The sequence below is a fragment of the Leptodactylus fuscus genome, chromosome 3 (genome assembly GCF_031893055.1).
Source record: "Leptodactylus fuscus isolate aLepFus1 chromosome 3, aLepFus1.hap2, whole genome shotgun sequence".
Classification (NCBI taxonomy): Eukaryota; Metazoa; Chordata; class Amphibia; order Anura; family Leptodactylidae; genus Leptodactylus; species Leptodactylus fuscus.
The window spans coordinates 217,275,666-217,300,370 of record NC_134267.1 but is presented as its reverse complement, the minus strand read 5'-3'; the positions used below and the strand labels follow the sequence as shown (position 1 = coordinate 217,300,370).

The 24,705-nt window shown below is 43.8% G+C and overlaps 1 protein-coding gene across 1 annotated transcript in view; it reads right to left on the bottom strand.

Annotated features, from left to right (window-relative positions):
* Nucleotides 1-312: 312 nt before the first annotated feature.
* KCNS3 (potassium voltage-gated channel modifier subfamily S member 3) overlaps nucleotides 313-24,705 on the bottom strand; it is a 56,642-nt gene continuing 32,249 nt past the window's right edge. The window contains exon 2 of the mRNA XM_075269171.1: nucleotides 313-1,858. Within this exon, the coding sequence (XP_075125272.1) occupies nucleotides 361-1,815 (1,455 nt within the window). The 5' untranslated portion in view covers nucleotides 1,816-1,858 and the 3' untranslated portion in view covers nucleotides 313-360. The remainder of the gene's footprint in view (nucleotides 1,859-24,705) is intronic.

The window sequence follows — 24,705 nt, the reverse complement described above, 5'->3', positions numbered from 1 at the left end:
GTATGAATTTCCGATCCCCTATGCCAAACAGCCTCCAATAAACGGTAACATAAATATCTCTCTCAAGTGCATTCCATAAAATATTTTTTGATTTTTTTTTTCATAAAAATTTATGTAGAAAAATAAAACATTCAAAGAGGCAAATTATACAACTCCTTAAAAATAAAATAAAGCATGTGCTATTAAATATATTTCAGTCGCATTATATGTTCTAAAATATGGCTACGAGTCATACCCTGAGAATTAAGTGCTATGAAGAACCAGACGAAACTTGGGAACTTAAAAGGCTTCGGAGTTCGGACGGAGGTAGCAAGAGGAAATAGAAATGAGAAATTATGGCGAGCGCAGAAAATAAGACTCCTAGTTGTAAGAATCCTCCATTTCTTGGATACTGGAAGCATCTGTTGAGTCATTGCTTGCAATAATGCCAACAGAAGAAAGACTTGAAATGAAGGAATTCATCCTTCTTGCATATATATCTCGAATGTTGAAATAAGGGAGATCGTTAAATTTTTCTTTTGGCTCATCCTCGTTGCACCCATCCACATCGATGGCTTTCTGCTTTTGATAGTATTTAGAAAATTTGTTAAAAATAATAGTTATTGGAAGAGCAACCACTAATATTCCACAAATAATGCAAACGCTGCCAACAAGCTTCCCATAGACGGTCACCGGGTGAGTGTCACCATAGCCAACAGTGGTCATACTAATGGTGGCCCACCACCAGCAAGTAGGAATGTTTTCAAGAGGAGAAAGTTTATCGTCTTTTTCCAGGTAATAAACTAGGACGGAAAATATTGAAATCCCAACAGACAAAAATAAAAGTAAAAGCCCAACTTCATGGTAGCTATGTCTTAAAGTGGCTCCTAAAGATCTTAACCCAACAGAATGTCTTGCAAGCTTTAGAATCCGAAATATCCTCATAAGTCGTAGAATTTGAACAACTTTTCCCATGTTCTCTATACCTTCATTCTCCTCATCCTTGGTGTCTACGACTAAGGTGGCATAAAATGGGATAATAGAGACAAAATCTATAATGTTCATGGGGTTCTTCCAGAATTTTTTTTGAGATGGAGCTGCCGCAAGACGTACAACCAGTTCAGTGGTAAACCACACAATGCATATGATCTCCACCACCTCGAGAGCTGGATCTTCTTGCTCTCGATCGTTGTCATCAAGTTGGTGGAACTCAGGCATGCTGTGGATACACATGGCGACGATGGAGGTTAAGACGACACTTAATGAAGAGATGGCAAAAATCTTGGCAGACAGAGAGAATGCGGGGTTTTCTAGTCGGATCCATATTTTCCTACGAATGTCTCCAAATTTTTGATTATCAAACATCTCCAGTTCTTTATCAAAAATAGACGACTGATCAGAAGACGAGCCCATACTTATGACATCACTTTTATCATCCCAATTCTTTTCCGCGATAATTTCTTTCTTCTCCTGATATTTGTTACTACAACAAGAATCAATGAAAAGCTCATTAATCCCCCAATACTCTATCTCTTGGCAAAAGGAGAACACGCACAATTCCTCCATAACGTGAAGCTTTCCCGTGTAGTAAAAGTTTAAAATATATCTAAATAGGGAAGGGTTCCGGTCAAAGTAATATTCCTTGTCTGCTACATTGTAGTCATCGCAGAGTTCAAGTATGGCTTCTTCGGAATGGCAATTGAGTAGTTTTCCAAGTCTGGTATGAGGAAATCTTTGAAGAGTTCTTTGGGCCACACATTGCTTGAAGCCCCCAACATTCAGCTTCACCACTTCGTCATCACTTCTAGTTCTATGAAAGAACTCTCCATAAACCATCTTGGCGGCTTGTGGCTTGGGAGCTAAAGGGTTTACATTTCACCTATGAGTAAAAAAAAATAAAAATTAAAAACTGTTAAAATATTGAAAACACCAGGATTTCATTGTTAAGAGGTAAATTAAAATAAAATCCAAAGGTATGTATAATACTAGAGATGGGCGAACCACTGAAGATTTGTTTAATTTTGGATTCAGACAGGTCGACCCAAAGATTCCTTTCAGGAAGTACAAGTTCGTCACCAACTGGAAGTGAAATTATTATTCTTTGGGGTCTCTTTAGGCCTCAGAGTATCATAGGTGGAGGTGTAAAAATACACATTTATACTGACCTTCCCTCACCTCTCCTGGGCCTACTTGCAGCATCTGGCACCCTCTCTGGCCTCTTCCAACCTTCTAGGTGACATCACATTTGGAGGTGGTGACGTCAAGACACTTGGTTCACTTGGTATTTTTTACACTTCCCCTGGGTCTCTACTTATTATACTATGGGGCCTGAAGAGACGTCTTTTTCAAGGTTCAGGAAACCTCAAACTTTTGGGTTCAGGTTGAACCCAAAATATTTGGGTTGTATCTGTACTGGTGTGTTCATCTCTATACAATATCATAAAAACTACTATGAGGCCCCTGGAAATAGAGGGCCCAGATCTTACTTTACCAGGTGATGTGAACCTCTGTAGGGCTCCTCACTCCATACGTCCTACAAAACAGGATCATGATCTTGGATCATGGAAAGGAGAGGCAAACAAGTACAACATTTTGTTATGGTTAGTTATGGCTGTGGTAGTAGTAAGTCTGTTCTCATGAGAGACGTGAGTTGCTACCTGGGATGTCCACTTGACCACTGAATTACAATAAGTTAGAGGACCAGAAGAGATCCCAAAAGATCACCAAGGGACTGCCAGATGCTACAACGGAGCCCAACAATGGTGTAACTAGCGGGGTAGCAGGGGTTGCGTCTGCCACAGGGCCTGGGACATTAGGGGCCCGGTGACAGCCGCTACCGCTGCGTTTTTTTTTTCTTAATAAGCCGTTACTGCCTGGACTTACTCCAGCTGGAAACGGGCCCTATTTACTTACCGATCCTGGCAAGGGCTGGGAATGGTAACTGACGCCATGGGCCCCACAAACACTATTATTATACTCGGGCATCTTTTCAGACCCCCGAGTATAATGATCGGAGGCCCAGGAGAGGTAAAGGAACATATAAAACTGTGTTACTTACTTTGCCGCGCTTCAGGCAGCCTTCGGGCCTAGTTGTGTAACGTCCCTGATGTCACATGATCGGGGCCTGCATCCTAGGTCATGTGATGTCTGGAAGTCATTGCAGATAGCCGACACCACCGAGGACTGCAACGGAGCCGGGGATAAGTAAATGACAGTGTTTTTATTAGAGATGAGCCAATACTATTCGAAATGGCAGTTTCGAATCGCACGCTTCCATATGAATGAATGGACACAGCCAGCACGCAGGCTACGCCGGCGTCTGGTCGCTTAACCTTTTGCGCGCCGGCCGCTCCCATTCATGTGCTATTCGAATCTGCCATTTTAAATAGTATTTGCTCATCTCTAGTTTTTATGTTTGTATTTCCGCCTTGGGTCTTCAATTATTGTACTCTGGGGTCTGAAAAGACCCAAGAGTATAATAATTGTTCATGGGTGTCCACAGTGGGGCATCATACTGTGTACTGGGGCATCATATTGTGTGCAGGGGTCACTATGGTGCATAATACTGTGTGCAGGGGCCACTATGGGGGATAATACTGTGTGCAGGGGCCCCTATGGGGGATAATACTGTGTGCAGGGGCCACTATGGCGCATAATACTGTGTGCAGGGGCCACTATGGAGGAAAATACTGTGTGCAGAGGCCACTATGGGGGATAATACTGTGTGCAGGGGCCACTATGGGACATAATACTGTGTGCAGGGGCCACTATGGTGCATAATACTGTGTGCAGGAGCCACTATGGTGCATAATACTGTGTGCAGGGGCCACTATGGTGCATAATACTGTGTGCAGGGGCCACTATGGTGCATAATACTGTGTGCAGGGGCCACTATGGTGCATAATACTGTGTGCAGGGGCCACTATGGGGCATAATACTGTGTGCAGAGGCCACTATGGGGGATAATACTGTGTGCAGGGGCCACAATGGGACATAATACTGTGTGCAGGGGCCACTATCGGGGATAATACTGTGTGCAGGGACCACTATGGGGCATAGTAGTGTGTATAGGGGTCACTATGGCGCATAATACTGTGTGCAGGGGTCACTATGGCGCATAATACTGTGTGCAGGGGCCACTATGGGGCATAATACTGTGTGCAGGGGCCACTATGGAGCATAGAGCACGCATGTGGAATGTGGTGGGGGGGGGTGTCGGTTGGTCGGGGCCTTCGGCGTCGGTCAGGGGGCCCCATGTCAAAAGTTCGCCATGGGGCCCTGCCATTCCTAGTTACACCACTGGAGCCCAAGATAGGTGAGTAAGACTGGTTGTTATTTTTAGTCAATTCCCTGGACCTCCACTTATCACACATTGAGGTCTGAACAGACTCCAGAATATAATAGTGGCTAGTGGCCAAACCTGACATTTTTGGAAAATTTTGAACAAAGCCGGCTTGTACGATTCGGTTGGCTCTTTACCTATAGACATCTGTAATGTAGTATAAGTATACGGAAGCCTGAATCCCATATGGTGCTTTCTATAGCAGAACACCTTGGTGTAGTCTATGCTGTCACTTTAAATATAAATGATTACCAGTTTCTTTTTCTGATATGGGATCTATAGGCATGAAATAACCTCTACCTTCTTGTGTAATTACTAGAAAAATCCTCCATGCTTCACCGATTTCCAATTTTTCCCTGATTGACATTTACTTATACTTTCCCCAGACCTCTTTCATAGAGCGCTGCGTCTCTTCAATGCTTTCATTATTTTTTAAAGGGTATTTGCACAAAGCGTAGACCTTTCCTTAGATTGTTGCTCCGTTTTCTAACCTTTTATACAATGGCGCAGCACGACGGCTTCACGGCAGTTAACCTTGCTTTCACCTACCTATTGAAAACACTTAGAAGCATAAAGAATTACAACTTGTCATTCCTTCTCTTCATACTTACCAACTTATCTGACCAAAACACTAGATTATTTTACGCTATATTTAATGTCTATTATCATTCTCTTTTGCTTTACTTTCTATAGATCTGCTACTCTAGGCTTCACTGTATCATAAAGAGACATTACGTTCACCGAATAGTTCCCTGTCCTCTTCAAAGAAAGAGAGAAATCAGAATAATACACATTATTTATACTTATTTTTTAATCCTCAAATATTGCAGTTCCCACGCTGGCCACTAGAGCACTCAGTTAACATTTCCTTTTCCTGTACAGCTCACTTTTCAGCTTTGCTGTGTAGACTGAGGCAGAGTTAGCAGAGTCATCTCAAAATCTTTAGATGGGGGTAGTGAAATTTAATAACAGAGGCAACTAATGGAAACTAGACTAATTATATTCAAGGATACATATAAGATACTATTTACAGATGAATAAGGAGTCACTGGAGAGATTCATCAAGGTTGACGTATCTTATGTACTGCACTCATTATTCTGCTCTGTGGAGTGGAGTCAGTGTGTACAGACATTAAAGGGGTATTCCCATGACGCTTGTTCACTAACCTGCAGGCTGTTGTGCTCTATTCACTTCCTGCTTTTCTCGGCACCTTGGTGGGCGGGGTTTCACTTGCACGGGATTGGTTGTAAATGAATTACCACAGTGTGAAGCGGATGTAGCAGAGCTGGATTTCAGTCAGTTTGCATTACATACAGAGGGAACGGACTCCTTATCTCAGCCCTCATCACCCAAATTCAATTAAACCGACTGATAAGAGCTCAGAAATCTCGGAGCTCTCACCTCCCCTATCTGAGAAGCTCTGCTACTTATCAAACACAAACAGCTCAGAGCTGCTCCCAGCCCCCCCCCTCCCCCCCCCCCCCCCCCCCCCCCCGAGAGCAGGTAGCTACACCACTTGACAAATGAGCAGATAAGCGCCATAGAAGCGGAGTGTAAACAATAAAGTGAATAAATTAAGATAGCAGCCAAACAAAGCAGTTTTGATAAAGCAATGTATTTAGGAAAAGTTTTAATTCCACATAAACTAGCAGTATAGATAGGATCCTTGTGATGGGACGATCCCTTTAAATGACTTGTCCTGTACTGATCCTGAGTCACAACTTGTATTATTATTGCAGAACTACATTTTTAACTCTGTATGCTCCATCTCCCAGCATTCCTTGCTGCTCAGAGCTTGTCCAGATGATTCGTAATCCGTAATTTTTTATAACATTTTTGCAGCAGTTTTCCATCAATTTCTGCACTTTGACCGCACCGTGGAGCCCAAGAATGCCATTAGGGGTGTGTCCTTATTATAAGTTTGCTGATGGTTTCCAACCAGCAGAACTGTGAATGCAGCTCTAGAGTACAGGTAGTAACTCTGAACCTGAACAGGATAAATAGCACAATGTATTTACTGGGTTACTCAAAGTCTGAAGTAGATATACAGGACAAGCCTTAAACTGGATACAGGACCTTCCTGAAATACTGTGTACTGTCATACAGACTTCAAACAACAATACTACACAGCGCCTTATTATAAGAATATAATAAGTGTGTTGTCATTATCAGTTTAATGAATCGAGCAAATAATACTCCCATACAGTTACCTAATAAACACTGTTATAAACCACTGCTTCTCAACCTTTTGAAGTAAAGTATCCTGCAGTGAAAGAGGGTCCCAACTGAGAACCACCAAAATGGCGATCGCTTATAAATATTAGCAAAGTAATACTTCGTTTTGAGCCTTTATCAGCAGCTATCTAATGCCCCATGTGGTGTCCTCACACATAACATAATGCCCCTTTTGTGTCCCTACATGTAGTATAATGGCCCACCTTGGTGTCACCTCATGTATAATAATTTGCCTCCCTTGGTGCCCCCACATGACAACCACTGCTATAAACTGTAAAGTAATGTTACACATTGCCAACATAAATACCACCATTTAGTACTCTGTATCACTGGTCACTCAATGGCCCCTGGCATCCATCCAGCCTCTCCCGAAGGTCCCAACCACCAGGTTACCTTCAAGCCCTATTGTGTTTTTCCTCCTCTTCCTCACTGCCACCTGCAACCTTCCTCCTCTTCTGCTGTACGTGTGTCTTTGTCTATTCTCCTTTTGCCCATTGGCACCCCCACATATAGTATAATGCTCACCTTGGTGCCCCCACAAGTAGTATAATGGCCCTACCTTGGGGCTCCGACATGTAGGAGCAAGCAGTATGCAGCATTTATTATTTACCAGCTGCATGGCCTGTTGTGACAACACTTGGTACCCGGAGAAGAGTGGTGAGTAATGTATGGAACTCACTGCAACAAAGGCACCTGTAGTGGCAATGAGCCCCTCTGACAATACTGATGGAAGGGAGAATTGTGCAAATTGTAAGGTTGGATCATCCTGTAGGGTGGAAGGGTTTGCCTGCCATGGCAGGTACCCCTGGGGACTGTGGAGCATACCCCTGGGGTACGCATACTACAAGTTGAGAACCACAGCTGTAAACTGTAAAGTAGTACTACACATTGCCAAAGTAAATACCACCGTATAGTACTCTGTACCACTGGTCACTCAACGGCCACTGGCATCCTGCCTCTCTCTTACACCTTACTCCACGAGGATCCACCTAGACAACGTCCTATACAATATCTGATCATGGGAGTCTGTTCACACACAGACTGCTCACACATGTATATGTATACCCCTACTAAAAACAATACAGGGTCGGAAGAAGATAGCGCCAGTTCCTTTCTAGTGGCCAGGCACTGGTACTGCAGCTCAACTGCCACTGACTTCAAGGGGAGCTCAGCTTCAGTACCAGTGTCCGGCCACTATACAGGGAACAGAGCCAACTGCTTCTGGCCCAATGTCATGTATAGTAGGGACACAAAGGCAGCCCCATACAAAGGATTAGTGCGGGGGCTAATGTTGAATCCCTACTAATCAAATTTTTATGGTCTTTGGCCATAAAAATTAAAATTCTGGGTAATCCCTTTAATATAGACTTTCACAATTGGTGCAATCCTCAGGGGCCAGACCAGTTGTGGTGCATCAGCAAGGTCAACAGAAGCAACCAACGTGTCCAGTGCAGCCTTAGGCAGCGTCTGACTACACACAAACTAATATGGTGGATGTACCCTTTAATTTTGCTTTCTTTCCGTTCACGTATCCTTCTCTGCACTTTCATCATTATATTTAATTTACTGCCAAGTGAAAACTATGAAGCTGGCGTCTGGCATGTTTACTCTACAGAAAATTAGCCTTTATATATGCAAAGCAGTCTTCCATTTTACTCGCCCATTAGATTCTGTCTTTCTGTTCACATTTTTTATTTACAGAGGAGAATGCAAAGAGAATTGAAAAGTATCCTGCAAGTGACATGTGACTGCCAAAGCGTGCAAATATACAATCTGCAGAAGAAAATGAAGATGAGACTGGAAACATAGTAATATAGTAGACGAGGATGGAAGAAGACATGAGTCCATCAAGTCCAACCTATAACCCTACAGTAACCTACAGTGTTGATCCAGGGGAAGGCAAATAAAAACCTGAGGCTCATGCCAATTGCTCCATATCAGGGATAAAATTCCTTCCTGACTCCGAATCTGGTAGTCAGTATAAGACACTCGATCAACTTGTGCGTCTCATAGTCAGACGCGTCTTTTTGTCCAGAAGAAAAACGTAAATACTGGATGTGTTTGGCTCCAACCTTTAGTTGGTGAAATGCAGTCAATGGACCTTTACTATAAGTAGTTGAGTACCCCTGCCCTAGCACCCATGCCCTATGAGTAGTTGAGTATCCCTGCCCTAGTACCCATGCCCTATGAGTAGTTGAGTACCCCTTCCCTAGTACCTATGCCCTAGGAGTAGTTGAGTATACCTTCCCTAGTACCCATGCCCTATGAGTAGTTGAGTATCCCTGCCCTAGTACCCATGCCCTATGAGTAGTTGAGTACCCCTGCCCTAGTACCCATGCCCTATAAGTAGTTGAGTACCCCTTCCCTAGTACCTATGCCCTAGGAGTAGTTGAGTATACCTTCCCTAGTACCCATGCCCTATGAGTAGTTGAGTATCCCTGCCCTAGTACCCATGCCCTATGAGTAGTTGAGTACCCCTGCCCTAGTACCCATGCCCTATAAGTAGTTGAGTAGCCCTGCCCTAGTACCCATGCTCTATGAGTAGTTGAGTACCCCTGCCCTAGTACCCATGCCCTATGAGTAGTTGAGTACCCCTGCCCTAGTACCCATGCCCTATGAGTAGTTGAGTATCCCTGCCCTATTACCCATGCCCTATGAGTAGTTGAGTACACCTGCCCTAGTACCCATGCCCTATGAGTAGTTGAGTACCCCTGCCCTAGTACCCATGCCCTATGAGTAGTTGAGTACCCCTGCCCTAGTACCCATGCCCTATGAGTAGTTGAGTACCCCTGCCCTAGTACCCATGCCCTATGAGTAGTTGAGTACCCCTGCCCTAGTGCCCATGCCCTATGAGTAGTTGAGTACCCCTGCCCTAAATGATGGCTGAACCAAGCACTCTCATTTTCTGCAGCAAGTGAAAATACTGTGTATATAATAGCACAGTCCACCAGTTTGGTGAACGTCAGAAAAAGGAAACTTGGTCTAATGGAGGGAAATGCATAGTAACGAAATTCAGTCCACAAGCTGCGAGGGGGTCCTTGTTTAGTCGGGCCTGATCTAATCCCCTTTACTATGTGAAAGCAGGACTCCTGTCTCTAAAGTACCTGCAGGGGAATTTGCGTAGTTGTCATTGGAAGAGGAAACAAACACTTCTGGCGGAAAAACCCAGCACCATAATGTGGAGGCCATATTGATCCTTGCTATATGCCTCCCCCTCTATATCCGCCCCTGCTCGATAGACAGTGTAATCCAAGGCCATTATTAAACCCTAAAAAATTCTCCTCTAATATGATTTCTGTATCCATCCATGCCCACTTCTTCCTACATACGTGTGCCCTTAGTCATGCGGCATATGTCCACACAATTGCATGACAAGCGGTTTTCCTTGTGCAATCTGTAATTCCTCCAGGTCTTCTATCCAATTCTCATTATCCTTATGTATTTATTTCCATTTTGGCTAATACCTCTTTAGTTCATTTTGACAGCAGGGCGCAGAATTACAGGTCACGTCGGCTCGGAAAGCTGGGAATGACCTATAACCGATTTTAATAACATTGTGCAAATCTCTGCCGTTAAATTTCATGTCATTTGATAATTATACATTGATCAGAGCAATCTGAATGTGTAATGTAATTACTTGATCAGACGCTGCTGAAATGGGGATTTCTATGTCTCTAGGGGATGGGATTTATAAAGCGAGCGACCAGCAATCCACATACTGTACATGATATTCTACAGGACAGAATTAGGTTGGGAAACAGCAAAAATTTATTTTTATATAGTTTATATAGTTATCTATCTGCAGTTATGGTTTATGTGGATCCAGAGCCAATGTCAGGGGGGCAGACTGGGCAATTGTCCAGGGTTTCTGTCCCTGAAGGGCCCAAGGGATCTGCAGCACCAGGCTGACTCCAATTCGGAAGCTCCACAGCTGTATTGCCATGCATAACTTAGCCTATGGCAGAGCAGGGAGCTGAAAACTCCCTGCTCTGCCATAGACTGACAGTAACACACAGAGCGTTGCGGCACAGGTGGCGTGAGGACATCACTGCATCGCTTCACCGGTGCCAGAGTTCAGCTGCTCCACTCATCATAGGATCGTGATAAGGGAGCAATCGTATTTATAAGGGGGGGGGGCTATTATTGATTTAACTGATATTGGAGATTACATATAAGCAGAGTTATTATAATATTATAATAACTGAGGAGGGGGTTAAGCCCTACAAAGGTGGTCAAGGAGGGGAGGGGGCAAAGGAGGGGAGGATATTAATGTTTGGACGCAGAAAGGAGGTATTATTAAAGGGGCTGCCACTAGAAGTGCTTCAGCTGCCTTCTGGATTCACTAGATATGATGGCGTTGTTGGTATCTCATAGGGTTGAGCGATCGGGATTGGGTAAGATCGGATCCCGATGGGCGATCGAGCAAATTTCATGATCACGATTGGCTGGAAAATGATCGGAAATCAGATTTTGAAATCTCAAGATCGTCTCAACCCCACTGTATATATAATATACAATTCGGGTTGAGCGATCGGGATCGGGAAAGATCGGATCCCAATCGGCGATCAAGTAAATTTCACTATCGCGATCGGGATCAGCTGGAAAATGATCGGAAATCGGATTTTGAAATCTCAAGATCGTCTCAACCCCACTGTATATATAATATACAATTCGGGTTGAGCGATCGGGATCGGGAAAGATCGGATCCCAATCGGCGATCAAGTAAATTTCACTATCGGGATCAGCTGGAAAATGATCGGAAATTAGATTTTAAAGATTGGCTCAACCCTATATATCAGCCTTTGAGGCCCTGCTTATAATTTTGTCAAGAGCCACAGTTTGTCTAAAACCAGCCCTATGTGGAGCTATATGACTTCCAAGGAATGGGCCCTCTACTGTAGCTCCGTATACAAATTTTAGTTTATATAGACATTATGCTTTGAATTACTTTCATATCAAAATTCCTTCCAATTCCCTTTGTGCTGCTTTAAGTGGCTCTGGAGGAAGTCAGTCTCCTCCCCCATACCACAGAAAGCCGCCCCCCCACCCCCACCCGGGAGGAGGAGGCAGAGCGGAGGGGCGGGGCGGAGAGAAGTGGGTGGGATGGAGAGAAGGGAGCGGGGCGAAGCGAAGGGGCGGGGCGGCGTTAGCAGGCAGAGAGCAGGCACAGAGAGGACCTGCTCTCTGCCTGAGTGTGAGGGGAGGCCGCTTGAGCAGCGCTGCTCCAGCGGCCTCCCCAATCCACCGCTCGGTGACGTTAAGCCAGTCCAGGACAGCTTGTCCTGCACTGGCTTAGGTAAGCAAAAATGCCGCCCTCCCCAGGGCCCTGGAATAGTGCCGCCTGAAGCGGTCGCTTCAGGTCGCCTCATGGGAGGTGCTGCGCTGCAAATGACAATATTGTCCTACTGAACATGAACCTTGAGAGGTTCACCCATTTCTAGTGCCATCATATGAGGCTTCTCTCCAGTAGTCTTACCACTGACACCACATCATACCCTCCCCTTTTTGTGCTACTATTTTTGTAGCCACCGAAACGTCAACTATTTTTCCGGACACCGCCTCAAATTCCAATTCCAAATCTACAACGCAGTTCTTTTGATGAATCCCAGGTTTGGACCCCTACTCCTGCACCTGCCAAACCACAGCGTCGTCTGATCCATTCATTGTGCTGAGAGCATTATAGAGACAGGATAATGTTGTGTTGACCGGCCCTAGAGATATCAGCACGCCGGCACTAATACAAGGCTCTCTCGCATGTATCATTTCTGCAATGCATGTGGACAGAAAGATCCCAATTAGAGAAAGGCTACGAGCGGAATGAAGATTGATTCGCTTTCCCGTGGATAGTGAAAACAAGTAGAAAAGTACAAGAAGTGATAAGACTAAGAGCCATTTGACTTATTAATGCTTTTTTTTCCTGAGCACTGCACTAAAAGCACGGGCACAGAAACCCCTAATCCTCTTTGCTTTCATGCCTAATGCACTGGCTCTCGTAGCTTCCTCCACTATAGACATCTCCAGATGTATTACATTCTCAGCCATAGATCTACTGCATAAACCATATTGGAATTGGTCCATTTCTTCATAAGCAGAATATAATGTGCACTTTTATAGTGGACCTGTCATCTGTTCTGAGGTTGTGTCCTAGAGATGGCTGGTATCCTGGATAGGCAATCAATGGGGCCAACTACTGTCACCCTGCCGATTTCCTGTTTGAAGGGACTGCAGTACTAGGCCAAGTGCAGAGGTCTTTTCATTGTTTATACTGCTCCATGTATGTGGTAGTGGTGATGAATGGTATGACATGTGGGATAACACGGTAATATCATACACTAATTAATCCAATAATTATAAGTCGGTGCACATCTATACGTTGTTTAAGAGCCACAGCCTTTGGCCAAGCCAAGGATCTGGTTGATAGGGGTGCTGACCCTCACCAATCTGATATCAATGGCTTGTCCTATGGATTGGCCAATAATATCCTAATTCTGAAAACCCCCCTTAACAAATCCAGGTATTAATTCTACCTACAATAGCAATTTACACAGATTAAGGTTGTGTAAACCCACTGGGGCAGATTCATGAAGACTGGCGTTTTTGATGCCAGTCTTCATAACCCCCAGGCGGCACACAGGAGGGGGGCAGCAGCCCGGGCAATTTTTTTTTTTTTACTTTTTTTTCTTTGAACCAACACAAGAGAGTTGTCGCTCTCCTTGCACTGGTTCAGACGTCTATGTATCAGTGTAGGCGGCATCATCACGCCACCTACGCTGATGCGTAGACGTCTGACGTGTGTCGAGAGAAGAGGATCGCGGAGGCAGCAGCAGCGCGATCGGTAAGTATAATAACATTTTTTTCGTTTTATAACAGGCCGCTACCTGCTGGAGTATCTCCAGCAGGTAGCGGCCTATTTACCAACCTCCCCGGACCTGATCACTGCCGCCCCCGCTTCCCCTTGTACTATAGGCCGCAGAGGCAGGCAGTGAATAGGCCCGGGCCAGGCCGCGATCCCACTGCTGCTATCTAAGGTGGACGATCAAACGATGAACAACACCCATCTTTCGATTGTCCGCCTCAGGCAGCAGAGAGGCTAGGTTCACCACTGGTAGTTCCCATTCACTGGAATAGAAGCAGTGCTGCAGTACACAGTACACTACACAGTGGAAAGAGCTGCCTGGTAGATGTTTCATTCATGTTCCGCCTCATATTCTTCTCTAACCTGCAATGAATAGCCGAAGCCAAACTTCAGTTTTCCCCAGTGGGTTTGCAAAATGATCAGCTTCACCAGGCGTCACAGGTCATGTGACGTCCCGGACGTCATTAAAGTTGGCCTACACCACCGAGGAGTGTAGCGGATCCAGGGAGAGGTAACAGTGTTTTTTATGTTTGTACCCCCTCTTGGTCTCTGATTATTATACCCTGGGGTCTGAAAGGACCCCAAAGTATAATAATTGTTCATGGGTGTCCACAGTGGGACATAGTACTGTGTGCAGGGGCCACTATGGGGCATAATAATGTGCGAAGGAATATGGGGGGGAGGGGAGTCGGTCAGGGTTCTCGGGGTCGGTCCGGGGGGCCCCATGTCAAAAGTTTGCCACAGGGCCTCGCCATTCCTAGTTATAGAGGGTATTTATATGTGCAAAGTTTAGGGTCAATAATTATAATAGAATGGTCTACAATATTGTGAAGTCACCAAAAAAAAATTCTCAAAAAATTTGCAATAATTGTACAATATACTCCTAGTTGTCTTTCACTGCTCATTCCGTATGCATTATAGATATATTTTGGCAATCACTTAGCGTTGTCTTGTTGGCCGCCTCACTATATCTTCTTTATTAGATTTAGACTGCTTTGTTGTGGGAACAAATTGTTCAGAGCAAAGATGGATTGTCGAAATATTTTTCTATTAAATTTACTTTCTCTTACATCGTGTGGGTAGATCTTCAGTCGTAGGATGCAGATGGCTTCGAAACAAAATCTATAACAGGGCCCTGCACCGACCATGTACCATTTATAATGCTAATGTATTTTCAAGCAATGTGTCAGACAACAAGGCCTGAGTACTTTGGCTACTTCTGCAAGGCGTACAGCTCTGCCGCCGGGATGGCAAACTAGTGGGCAGACAAAAAATTATTTTCATTTTTAGTTTGGTGAATGCCTACAATAGATGGCCTCCAATTTTTGGAAAGAAAGAGGAAGGAAGGCTGGTAGGAAAGCAATTGTGCTAATGGATGACATCAGCTCCAGCTCTCATATACAGTATACGCATACCATGGAGGCAATGTAGGCAGCTGCAATGGAGCCTATATTTCGGTGCATTTTTGGTCGACGTTGTTGCTTCTCAAGTCGACCAAAAATGCAAAAAATGCGACATTATACAGTCCCTGCAAAGTGGACTGTAAAATCTGCCAGAGCTGATGTCACATCATATTCACGTCATGCCCTCTTTTAGGACAGTGGCAAGGGTGGCATAAAAACACCATTGGCGCAACATTTTTGTGCCAAAGGTGATTAAATAGGATTTTGGTGCATTTTTAATAGTAAATTTGCCTCTTCCTTATCGGAGGCAGTTACTGGTATTCTATATTAGACGACCTATTAATAATCTTGCTGAATCTGATGATGAGAAATGATGATCTCTGTAAATAATTCATCTGATAATAATGTTTGTCTGGTGATTCTATTTTGGGATTTGGAATAATATTACAATATTACCGTCATAAATAATAGAGGGATCTAAATTACATGAGGTTGCGTGTGGTACCAATTATGGTTTCTGCTCCAAACATAAGTATATTGGATCACAACCCGCCCTCTTCCTCCGAACCTTGTATTGTATGTCCTTCTTTGGGTCCCAAAAATAGATCGGAAAATCAGTTTGTACTGACTAAAATATTCCAAATTATTTAGTTTCAATGAAATCGAACAAAAGGAGATAGGTCTAGGCAGGGCAAACTAAAATGGCCACCACATAATAGTCTGGGTCTCTTCAGACCACTCCAGGAAGGAAAGGTGAAAAACCTGAAGAATGTAACAAATTGGATAGCTAGGTTCCTAAGAGTCCTAAAAGTATTCTACACTATGTTTTATAGATAGGTTCCTAGAAGCTCTAAGGGTATTCTACACTATGTTTTATAGATAGGTTCCTAGAAGCTCTAAGGGTATTCTACACTATGTTTTATAGGTTCCTAGGAGCCCAGACAGTGTTATACACTATGTTTTATAGGTTCCTAGGAGCCCTGACAGTGTTATACACTATGTTTTATAGATAGGTTCCTAGAAGCTCTAAGGGTATTCTACACTATGTTTTATAGATAGGTTCCTAGAAGCTCTAAGGGTATTCTACACTATGTTTTATAGGTTCCTAGGAGCCCTGACAGTGTTATACACTATGTTTTATAGGTTCCTAGGAGCCCTGACAGTGTTCTACACTATGTTTTATAGATAGGTTCCTAGGAGCCCTGACAGTGTTCTAGACTATGTTTTATAGATAGGTTCCTAGGAGCCCTAAGAATATTCTACACTATGTTTTATAGACAGGTTCCTAGGAGTCCTGACAGTGTTCTACACTATGTTTTATAGATAGGTTCCTAGGAGCCCTAAGAATATTCTACACTATGTTTTATAGACAGGTTCCTAGGAGTCCTGACAGTGTTATACACTATGTTTTATAGGTTCCTAGGAGCCCTGACAGTGTTATACACTATGTTTTATAGGTTCCTAGGAGCCCTGACAGTGTTATACACTATGTTTTATAGATAGGTTCCTAGGAGCCCTGACAGTGTTCTACACTATGTTTTATAGATAGGTTCCTAGGAGCCCTAAGAATATTCTACACTATGTTTTATAGACAGGTTCCTAGGAGTCCTGACAGTGTTATACACTATGTTTTATAGATAGGTTCCTAGGAGCCCTAAGAATATTCTACACTATGTTTTATAGACAGGTTCCTAGGAGTCCTGACAGTGTTATACACTATGTTTTATAGGTTCCTAGGAGCCCTGACAGTGTTATACACTATGTTTTATAGGTTCCTAGGAGCCCTGACAGTGTTATACACTATGTTTTATAGATAGGTTCCTAGGAGCCCTGACAGTATTCTTCACTATGTTTTATAGATAGGTTGCTAGGAGCCCTAAGAGTATTCTACACTATGTTTTATAGATAGGTTCCTAGAAGCTCTAAGGGTATTCTACACTATGTTTTATAGGTTCCTAGGAGCCCTGACAGTGTTATACACTATGTTTTATAGGTTCCTAGGAGCCCTGACAGTGTTATACACTATGTTTTATAGATAGGTTCCTAGGAGCACTGACAGTGTTCTACGCTATGTTTTATAGATAGGTTCCTAGGAGCCCTAAGAATATTCTACACTATGTTTTATAGACAGGTTCCTAGGAGTCCTGACAGTGTTATACACTATGTTTTATAGGTTCCTAGGAGCCCTGACAGTGTTATACACTATGTTTTATAGGTTCCTAGGAGCCCTGACAGTGTTATACACTATGTTTTATAGATAGGTTCCTAGGAGCCCTGACAGTGTTCTACACTATGTTTTATAGATAGGTTCCTAGGAGCCCTGACAGTGTTCTACACTATGTTTTATAGATAGGTTCCTAGGAGCCCTAAGAATATTCTACACTATGTTTTATAGACAGGTTCCTAGGAGTCCTGACAGTATTCTTCACTATGTTTTATAGATAGGTTGCTAGGAGCCCTAAGAGTATTCTACACTATGTTTTATAGAGAACAAAAACATAGCACTGAGCTGTGCACAATGGAACATGTCATGTGACGGAAAAAATATGATGTATGGCCACATTTCTATATGTAGTGTGAACCTAACACTTGAATATGTGGTCACACTCACTGACTTTGGACACAACTCGTAGACATGGCTCACATTGTCCAAATTTGACCTATATTCCCACCCAGTAGCAAAAGCAGTAGGATCAACCAGGGCCTGGTCCCTGTATTATAAGTCGTATGGATTATCTGTATCATATGTACAGCTCTGTAACATCAGCTCCCTTTTTTAAAAATCTCGTCTATATGAGGTGAAGCTTATTTGTCACATGACTGCGTGCACCTCACTCCTGACAACTTGTGGCATAGGACATAGTTAACATATGGCAGTCACATTTCATGGAAACCATACTATAAAAGGGAGCACAAAGCTTATACAAACTAGAGTTAGTAAAGGCATAGAAAAACTAGATAAAATCATTTTTTTACTGGGACATTTTTTGTTGTTCTTTGGTGGTAGAAAGTTTGTTTTCTTACACGTGACCCTGACTCCAGAATATTATCTTTCCATCTGGAATAGAAGGACAGAATCCCACCACATTCCATATGTCATGAGAATTTCTGTCTGGATTTTGAGATAGAAGCAACATGAATACAATACTATTTGTAAGGCCACGTGCTAATACATGAGAAAATGTTACTGATGTAAACTAAGTCCAAGCCCTGCTGCTCTACAATGGACTTACAAAGTATTCTTGTAGGAATTTATACACGGCTGTATATAAAAGTTATGTAGATAATTGGACCAGAGATTGTCAGAGCAGCAAAGATGAGTGTTTCAATTAATATTGCAGCAGCACTACAGAGGAAAACCTGGAGGGTGCAGGATGGAGTAGAGGTAGCAGTAGTCATGGTGGTGAAGACCTTGACCAGACCCTTCTCAGGGCTGTTGCAATGCAGAGGGTGGACTTCAGGGTGTATGATGTTGGTTGTAGTATCCACTAGTGGTGAGCGTCCCTGAGCCTTATGATGGTTGGGATGCCCCTGATGGTAAACACAGGATTAATGGGTTTTCCCAGCTCCTTGTTTCAGCAGCTTTGCCTGTTGTCTCCTCTTCTCACTTTCTGTATTCACTCCCTCCCCTCCCAGCTTGCTGAATAGGACACTATGAAGTATCACAATACTTATACTAGAAATCTAATCGGCTAATATGCACATGCTCGTAGAGAAGGGACTCAGTGTTATCTGTGTGTTTACATAGAGAGATAACAGACTCTGCTTTATCAGCAAACTGCAATTAGCTGAAGTGATTGTTCTGCCAGCAGAGCAGTGAGTGACATCACTTGTCCTATCAAACAGGTCTGGCGCTATGGAAACAATGTGTAAACAATGGGAGGAATGAGTTCACATAGCAGGCAAACAAAGCAGCATAGCAAAAGCAATACATTTAGGAAAAGTCTTCAATTTACATCAGCTACCAGTATAGATAGGATCCATGAGATTGGAATACCCCTTTAAGACTCAGGAAATGGTGATGTAGAAGCAACAACTCTTCTTTAGGAAATTTCCACTTTGGCTAGGGCTGAGGTTGTATGATTTTACTTCCTGTGTCAGTCAGTGTGTCCCTTGTATGGATGGACAGTCTTTGTCTACTTTGACTCTTCTTCTATCCACAAAAGTGTTTCCAATGCATTGGTGGTGGGGATTCCAAAAACAGTGCCCTGTTTGACCTGAAGATAAAAGGTAGCATTGTAGCTATGAGGTCCATATAACAATTTTTATCACAGTCTCTCCTTGCAGACAGTTTCTTATGCAAGAAGGATATCTTCCATCTCCTGACTGCAGAACAACACTGGGACTGACTACAGATGACCAAGTCTTCAGCATAACCCAGGACCAGAGCAATAACTCTACACGTCTCCCTAACTGGGGAGAGAGCTAACACATTTCCACCTTCTTGCTCATCTCATGACAATACATTCTGCTGTATGATATCTCATAGACTTTACATGGATCTAAATTGACATTCACATCAATGTATACGGACATAGCTGCCAATATATCTAAACTAATCATGGTGTGAACAGCGATTAAGAAACAGACCATGTCTATGAGCAACAATCAGTGTAAGTGCAGGCGCTGGGTATGGAACGTCAAGCTCTGATAGCAAATGTAACGGTAAAAACAACAAATATTTTTTTATTTTATTTTATGATTTAATCTTTAGCCATTTTCTGACCATTGAAGCCGTTGGTGATGCTGCTGGCAGAGTTCTTATAATGCAGAATTAGAGCCCAGGTTGGTTGTAGATCTTGTATTCATTAGCATTCTGCCCAGATAAGGCACAAGGGCAATGAAGGAAGGTTCAATACTTGGCTAAAAATCACCCTGTCACTACAAAACCCAACTAATCTCTGCTGACAGCTCCAATCTTTACTCATTTACAATAATTGCTATAGCTAGGCACTTCTCAGGATTGAAGTGTAAAGGATCGCCGGCTTCTCGAACAGTGATGGAAACAGCGACCTTTCAGGGTTTTTTTTAGATGTTTTTGTTTTTAGCCTAAAATAGTTGATAGCTCTGAAATACATGGGGAAAGATTTAGGGGGCCGCTATGGGACATTATACTGTGTGGAGGGGCCACTATGGGACATTATACTATGTGGGGGGGGGGCGCTATGGGACATAATACTGTGTGAGGGGCCACTATGGGACATAATACTGTGTGGAGGGATCACTATAGAACATCATATTGTGTGTTGGGGCCACTATGGGACATTATACTGTGTGGAGGGGCCACAATGGGACATTATACTGTGTGGAGAGGCCACTATGGGACATTATACTGTGTACAGGGGCCACTATGGGACATAATACTGTGTGGAGGGGCCACTATGGGACATTATACTGTGTGGAGGGGCCACTATGGGACATTATACTGTGTGGAGGGGCCACTATGGGACATTACACTGTGTGAGGGGCCACTATGGGACATTACACTGTGTGAGGGGCCACTATGGGACATTATACTGTGTGGAGGGGCCACTATGGGACATTATACTGTGTGGAGGGGCCACTATGGGACATTATACTGTGTGGAGGGGCCGCTATGGGACATTATACTGTGTGGAGGGATCACTATAGAACATCATATTGTGTGCTGGGGCCACTATGGGACATTATACTGTGTGGAGGGGCCACAATGGGACATTATACTGTGTGGAGAGGCCACTATGGGACATTATACTATGTGGAGGGGCCGCTATGGGACATTATACTATGTGGAGGGGCCGCTATGGGACATTATACTGTGTGGAGGGGCCGCTATGGGACATTATACTATGTGGAGGGGCCGCTATGGGACATTATACTGTGTGGAGGGGCTGCTATGGGACATTATACTATGTGGAGGGGCCGCTATGGGACATTATACTGTGTGGAGGGGCCACTATGGGACATTATACTGTGTGGAGGGGCCACTATGGGACATTGTACAGTGTGGAGGGGCCACTATGGGACATTATACTTTGTATAAATGGAGCGTTATACTGTGTGGAGGTCAGGAAAGGGAGGGGCAAGTCAAAAGTTTGCTATGGGGCCCAGTCTTTGCTACGTACGCCACTGCTCATGCCATTCTTATGACTATGTGTTGGTCTTGGTAGTCGGTCACATTACCGCTGCAGTGTTGTAATCACTGCAGCAATGACTGAACCAACTATCACCTATGAATACTGCACCCAGTGATAGGATACAGCTGCCATATGGGAGATGACCAATGTCATTGTTGGCATGCTGAAAATATAGCCTGGCGCAGAACATCGTGATCAGGGATTTCAATAGGATAAACAATTTCCTCTGAGTTCCCTCCTCTAAACAGCATGGTCACCATTCCCATCATGCTATACCAACTGCCTGACCTCCTTGGTAAGCATAGTCATCATCGGTCGGCAACAGATCTAGGCTCGGACTACATGGAAACATGCTATGTAACATAGAGTAACACGCAAGACACGCAACTAAGACTACCACGCAACATGTCTATGGCTTACTGTCATGCAACATTTTCAGAGCTATAGTTCGACTGTAAAGACCTGAAACCAAGATCCAACAGATCGGGATTTTCTATATGTTGCATCATGTCGCACATCGTATTGCAACGCCAGAGAGGTACATTGAATTTTTTTGTCACACAATTGTCTTCATGTAGCTTTAGTCTTAGGTAGGAGTGAATAGGAGTGTGGTATATGGATGAAAGTAACAAGACTTCAATCTAACAACCAAGTCTTCTTGTTACATGGCACAACAACAGTATTTAGTTATTGTTTTCGTAGATTAGCAATGGCAGACATGCACCAGCTGTACGTAAGTGAAAAGGAGGGTCTCCTGAGAATATTCAAGAGCGTGAACTCGAGGTTGGGTTGAGATACAGTCTACAGAAGGCCTCGTGGGGTTTCAGATAACTACCATTAAGTCAAGACCGGTCTACTCAACATCACACGGGACCGATTGTCAGAATAGTGCCATGTACAGCGCGAACACCCAGGCACCAACCCTCATACAGACAGGAAGGCTTGGCAGAGCCCTGTTATGTAAGATCATGTGTCTTGTCATGTGGATCAGCCAAAAATATTAGGACTTGTCGAAGTAAAGTGGGCGTCATTCACATTACCATCAACTGCATTCTTCCTACTTAAAGGAGCCGTGCTGAAGACGATCCCCAGTTATAGGACTAACTAGATTAGGGGCAACTGGTAGACTCTTGCTGTTGCATATAGACCATACCTCCAAACAGTCCCAGATTCCACGGGACATTCACAGATTCGGTGTCCTGTTCCGCAGTTCTGGTCAGCAGGAGGTATGTCCCGGTCCTGTCAAAGCTCAGCTCCTGCTTTAATGCTGCGATCTGTCTCCTCGATGTGTAGGCGCGATGTGATGACATCACATCGCGCCTACAACTCTGTGAGTGAGACTGCAGAGAGAGCTGCGGGGGAGTGAGGAAAATGTGAGTATCAGTGGGGGGTTTTTTGTTAAACATTAAGGGAGCCCATGAGACTAGGGGCAGATGAAGGGGGGCATGAAACTGGTGGCAGAGATGGAGGGGGGATATGAAACTGGGGGCAGGGATGGAGGGCAGACATTAAACTGGGGGCAGAGATGGAGGGGGGACATGAAACTGGGGGCAGAGATGGAGGGGGGACATGAAACTGGGAGCAGAGATGGAGGGGGGCATGAAACTGGAGGCGAGATGGAGGGGGACATGAAACTGGGGGCAGAGATGGGGGAGATGAAACTGGGGGCAGATGGAAGGGTGACATGAAACTGGGGGCAGAGATGGGAGATGGAACTGGGGACAGAGATGAAGGAGGGACATGAAATTGGGGCAGATGAAGGGGGTATATGAAACTAAGGTCAAGATTGTTCTCGCATCCCCCCCCATACACTTTTAATGTTCCTTGCATTCAGAACACATAATGTACATTGTGTTCCCGAGCAGTGTATTAATAGATAGGTAAAAGAAGTAAAGATGAGTTGAAAATACTGCATCGTGACTATATTTTCCACCAGGTGATCATATCTGTCCCTTACTATATCCACCAATGTGCGCTCAATGTGATTTGTTCCCTGCAGTAATTACATGTTGTCACTGGCACAATAGAATCCTAAAACTGCCGAACAATTCCGGCCTAGAGCAATAAATACCCTGTAAATCATACACACCAATAAACTCGGATCATTTGTGCTATAAAGATATAATGGAGGCACACTAGAGGCGATCATTCGGAATATGTCATGTATTTCCGCACACTGCTTAAAGGAACAGCAAACAGGTCTGCAAATGATGGCCTAATAATATTTGTAAGGGTCCGTTGTAATTTTATTATTTTTATTGGACGCTCGGCTTCCTGTAAGGATCTGCAAATTGGGATTATTTGGAATGCCATGAGTCATTGTGAATAGTGATACCAGCCATAGAAGAAATATAATGCCAGTCCCAGTGCTCATGTAATACAATATAGGCACATAACCAAGCCAAGGTGCCCAATAAAAACAACCGTATATCGTGTCTGAGGTTTAGGTTGTGTTCACATATGCATTGTTTAATTCATTCTGTTTGCAGGACTAGAATAACCTATTAGTAATAAAGATGGATCTGTCTAAAGATGGATAACAGCGCGGGCTCAACTGACTATAATGGGGTCCAACAGGTATCCATTTTATATTCCCTTAGGCCCGATTCACATCTGCATTCGGGTTTCCATTTGGGGAGTCTACTTGGGGACTCCCTGAACCGAAACCTATACACAATAAAAAGCGGTTACCTAAGGAAACCTACGGAACCCATAGACTATAATGGGGTCCGTGTGGTTTCCACTCGGTTTCCTGCAAGCAGAACTTTTCTCTCCACGTGTTTTGTACGGAAAACACACGGACCCCATTATAGTCTATGGGGTCCGTGGGTTTCCTTAGATAACCACTTTTTAATGCGTATAGGTTTCTGTTAGAGGGATCCCAAGCTTAGACAGACTCTAAAGGCTATAAGGGGTGCAGAGTTAGCTGTGGCTACCAGGCCTGGGAGCCTGAGGGGGCCCAAAGACCTCTCTACAACATAAGAGGACACCAGTATTATAAATAATGCATGCAATGCTGTAGCCCTTGTTACATATTTTGCATTGGGACCCAATATTTTCAAGTTATGTTTCTGCAGGAATTCACACACAAGCAGCCTATCAGCCATCTCACACTTGTTTGTTCCTCTACCTCTTCAATAAAGTATGTCTACCTTTGTGTATCATAGACGTTTTTTAATGTTTTTTGTCTTGTTTTTTCATTTCTTTTGCACTATGTCTGTACTTTTAATATTTAATATGAATTAAAGAAGAATTTTTTCACCGTCCTCGGAAGTGATGCCGATTCCTCTATTTGTTTGCCTCTATGTCTACCTTTACGCTCACTCAGATTTGGTCACTGACTCAGAAATGAAATTCATTACAAAATTGTGACATACTAGCAAAAACCTAGACAGGCTGCAATACACATCATAACCACTGGGCGGCCACACATTATCACATTCAGGACAGACATCTCATGACGTAATATCGCAAAGCCATGTTTCATTTCATAGCTGGTCATCCCATGCCACAAGTCTCTGGGCATATTAAACTTAATACAAAGGAAGGATGCATTGGTATTTTCTGGACAGTTACCCTAGAACTGGTGGCAGTGCAGAAAGTTATGGCTAGGGCTATGCAAAATTCTGTAAAATTGTTTGCCCTAATCTCTGATTTTGGTGGAAGGATATTCCCAGCCATGACTAAGGGCTGTGGAGTCGATGGGCCACAGTACCCACTCTGACTCCGACTCCTGTATTGGCCACGACCCAATAGCCATAGTCAGATAGAAG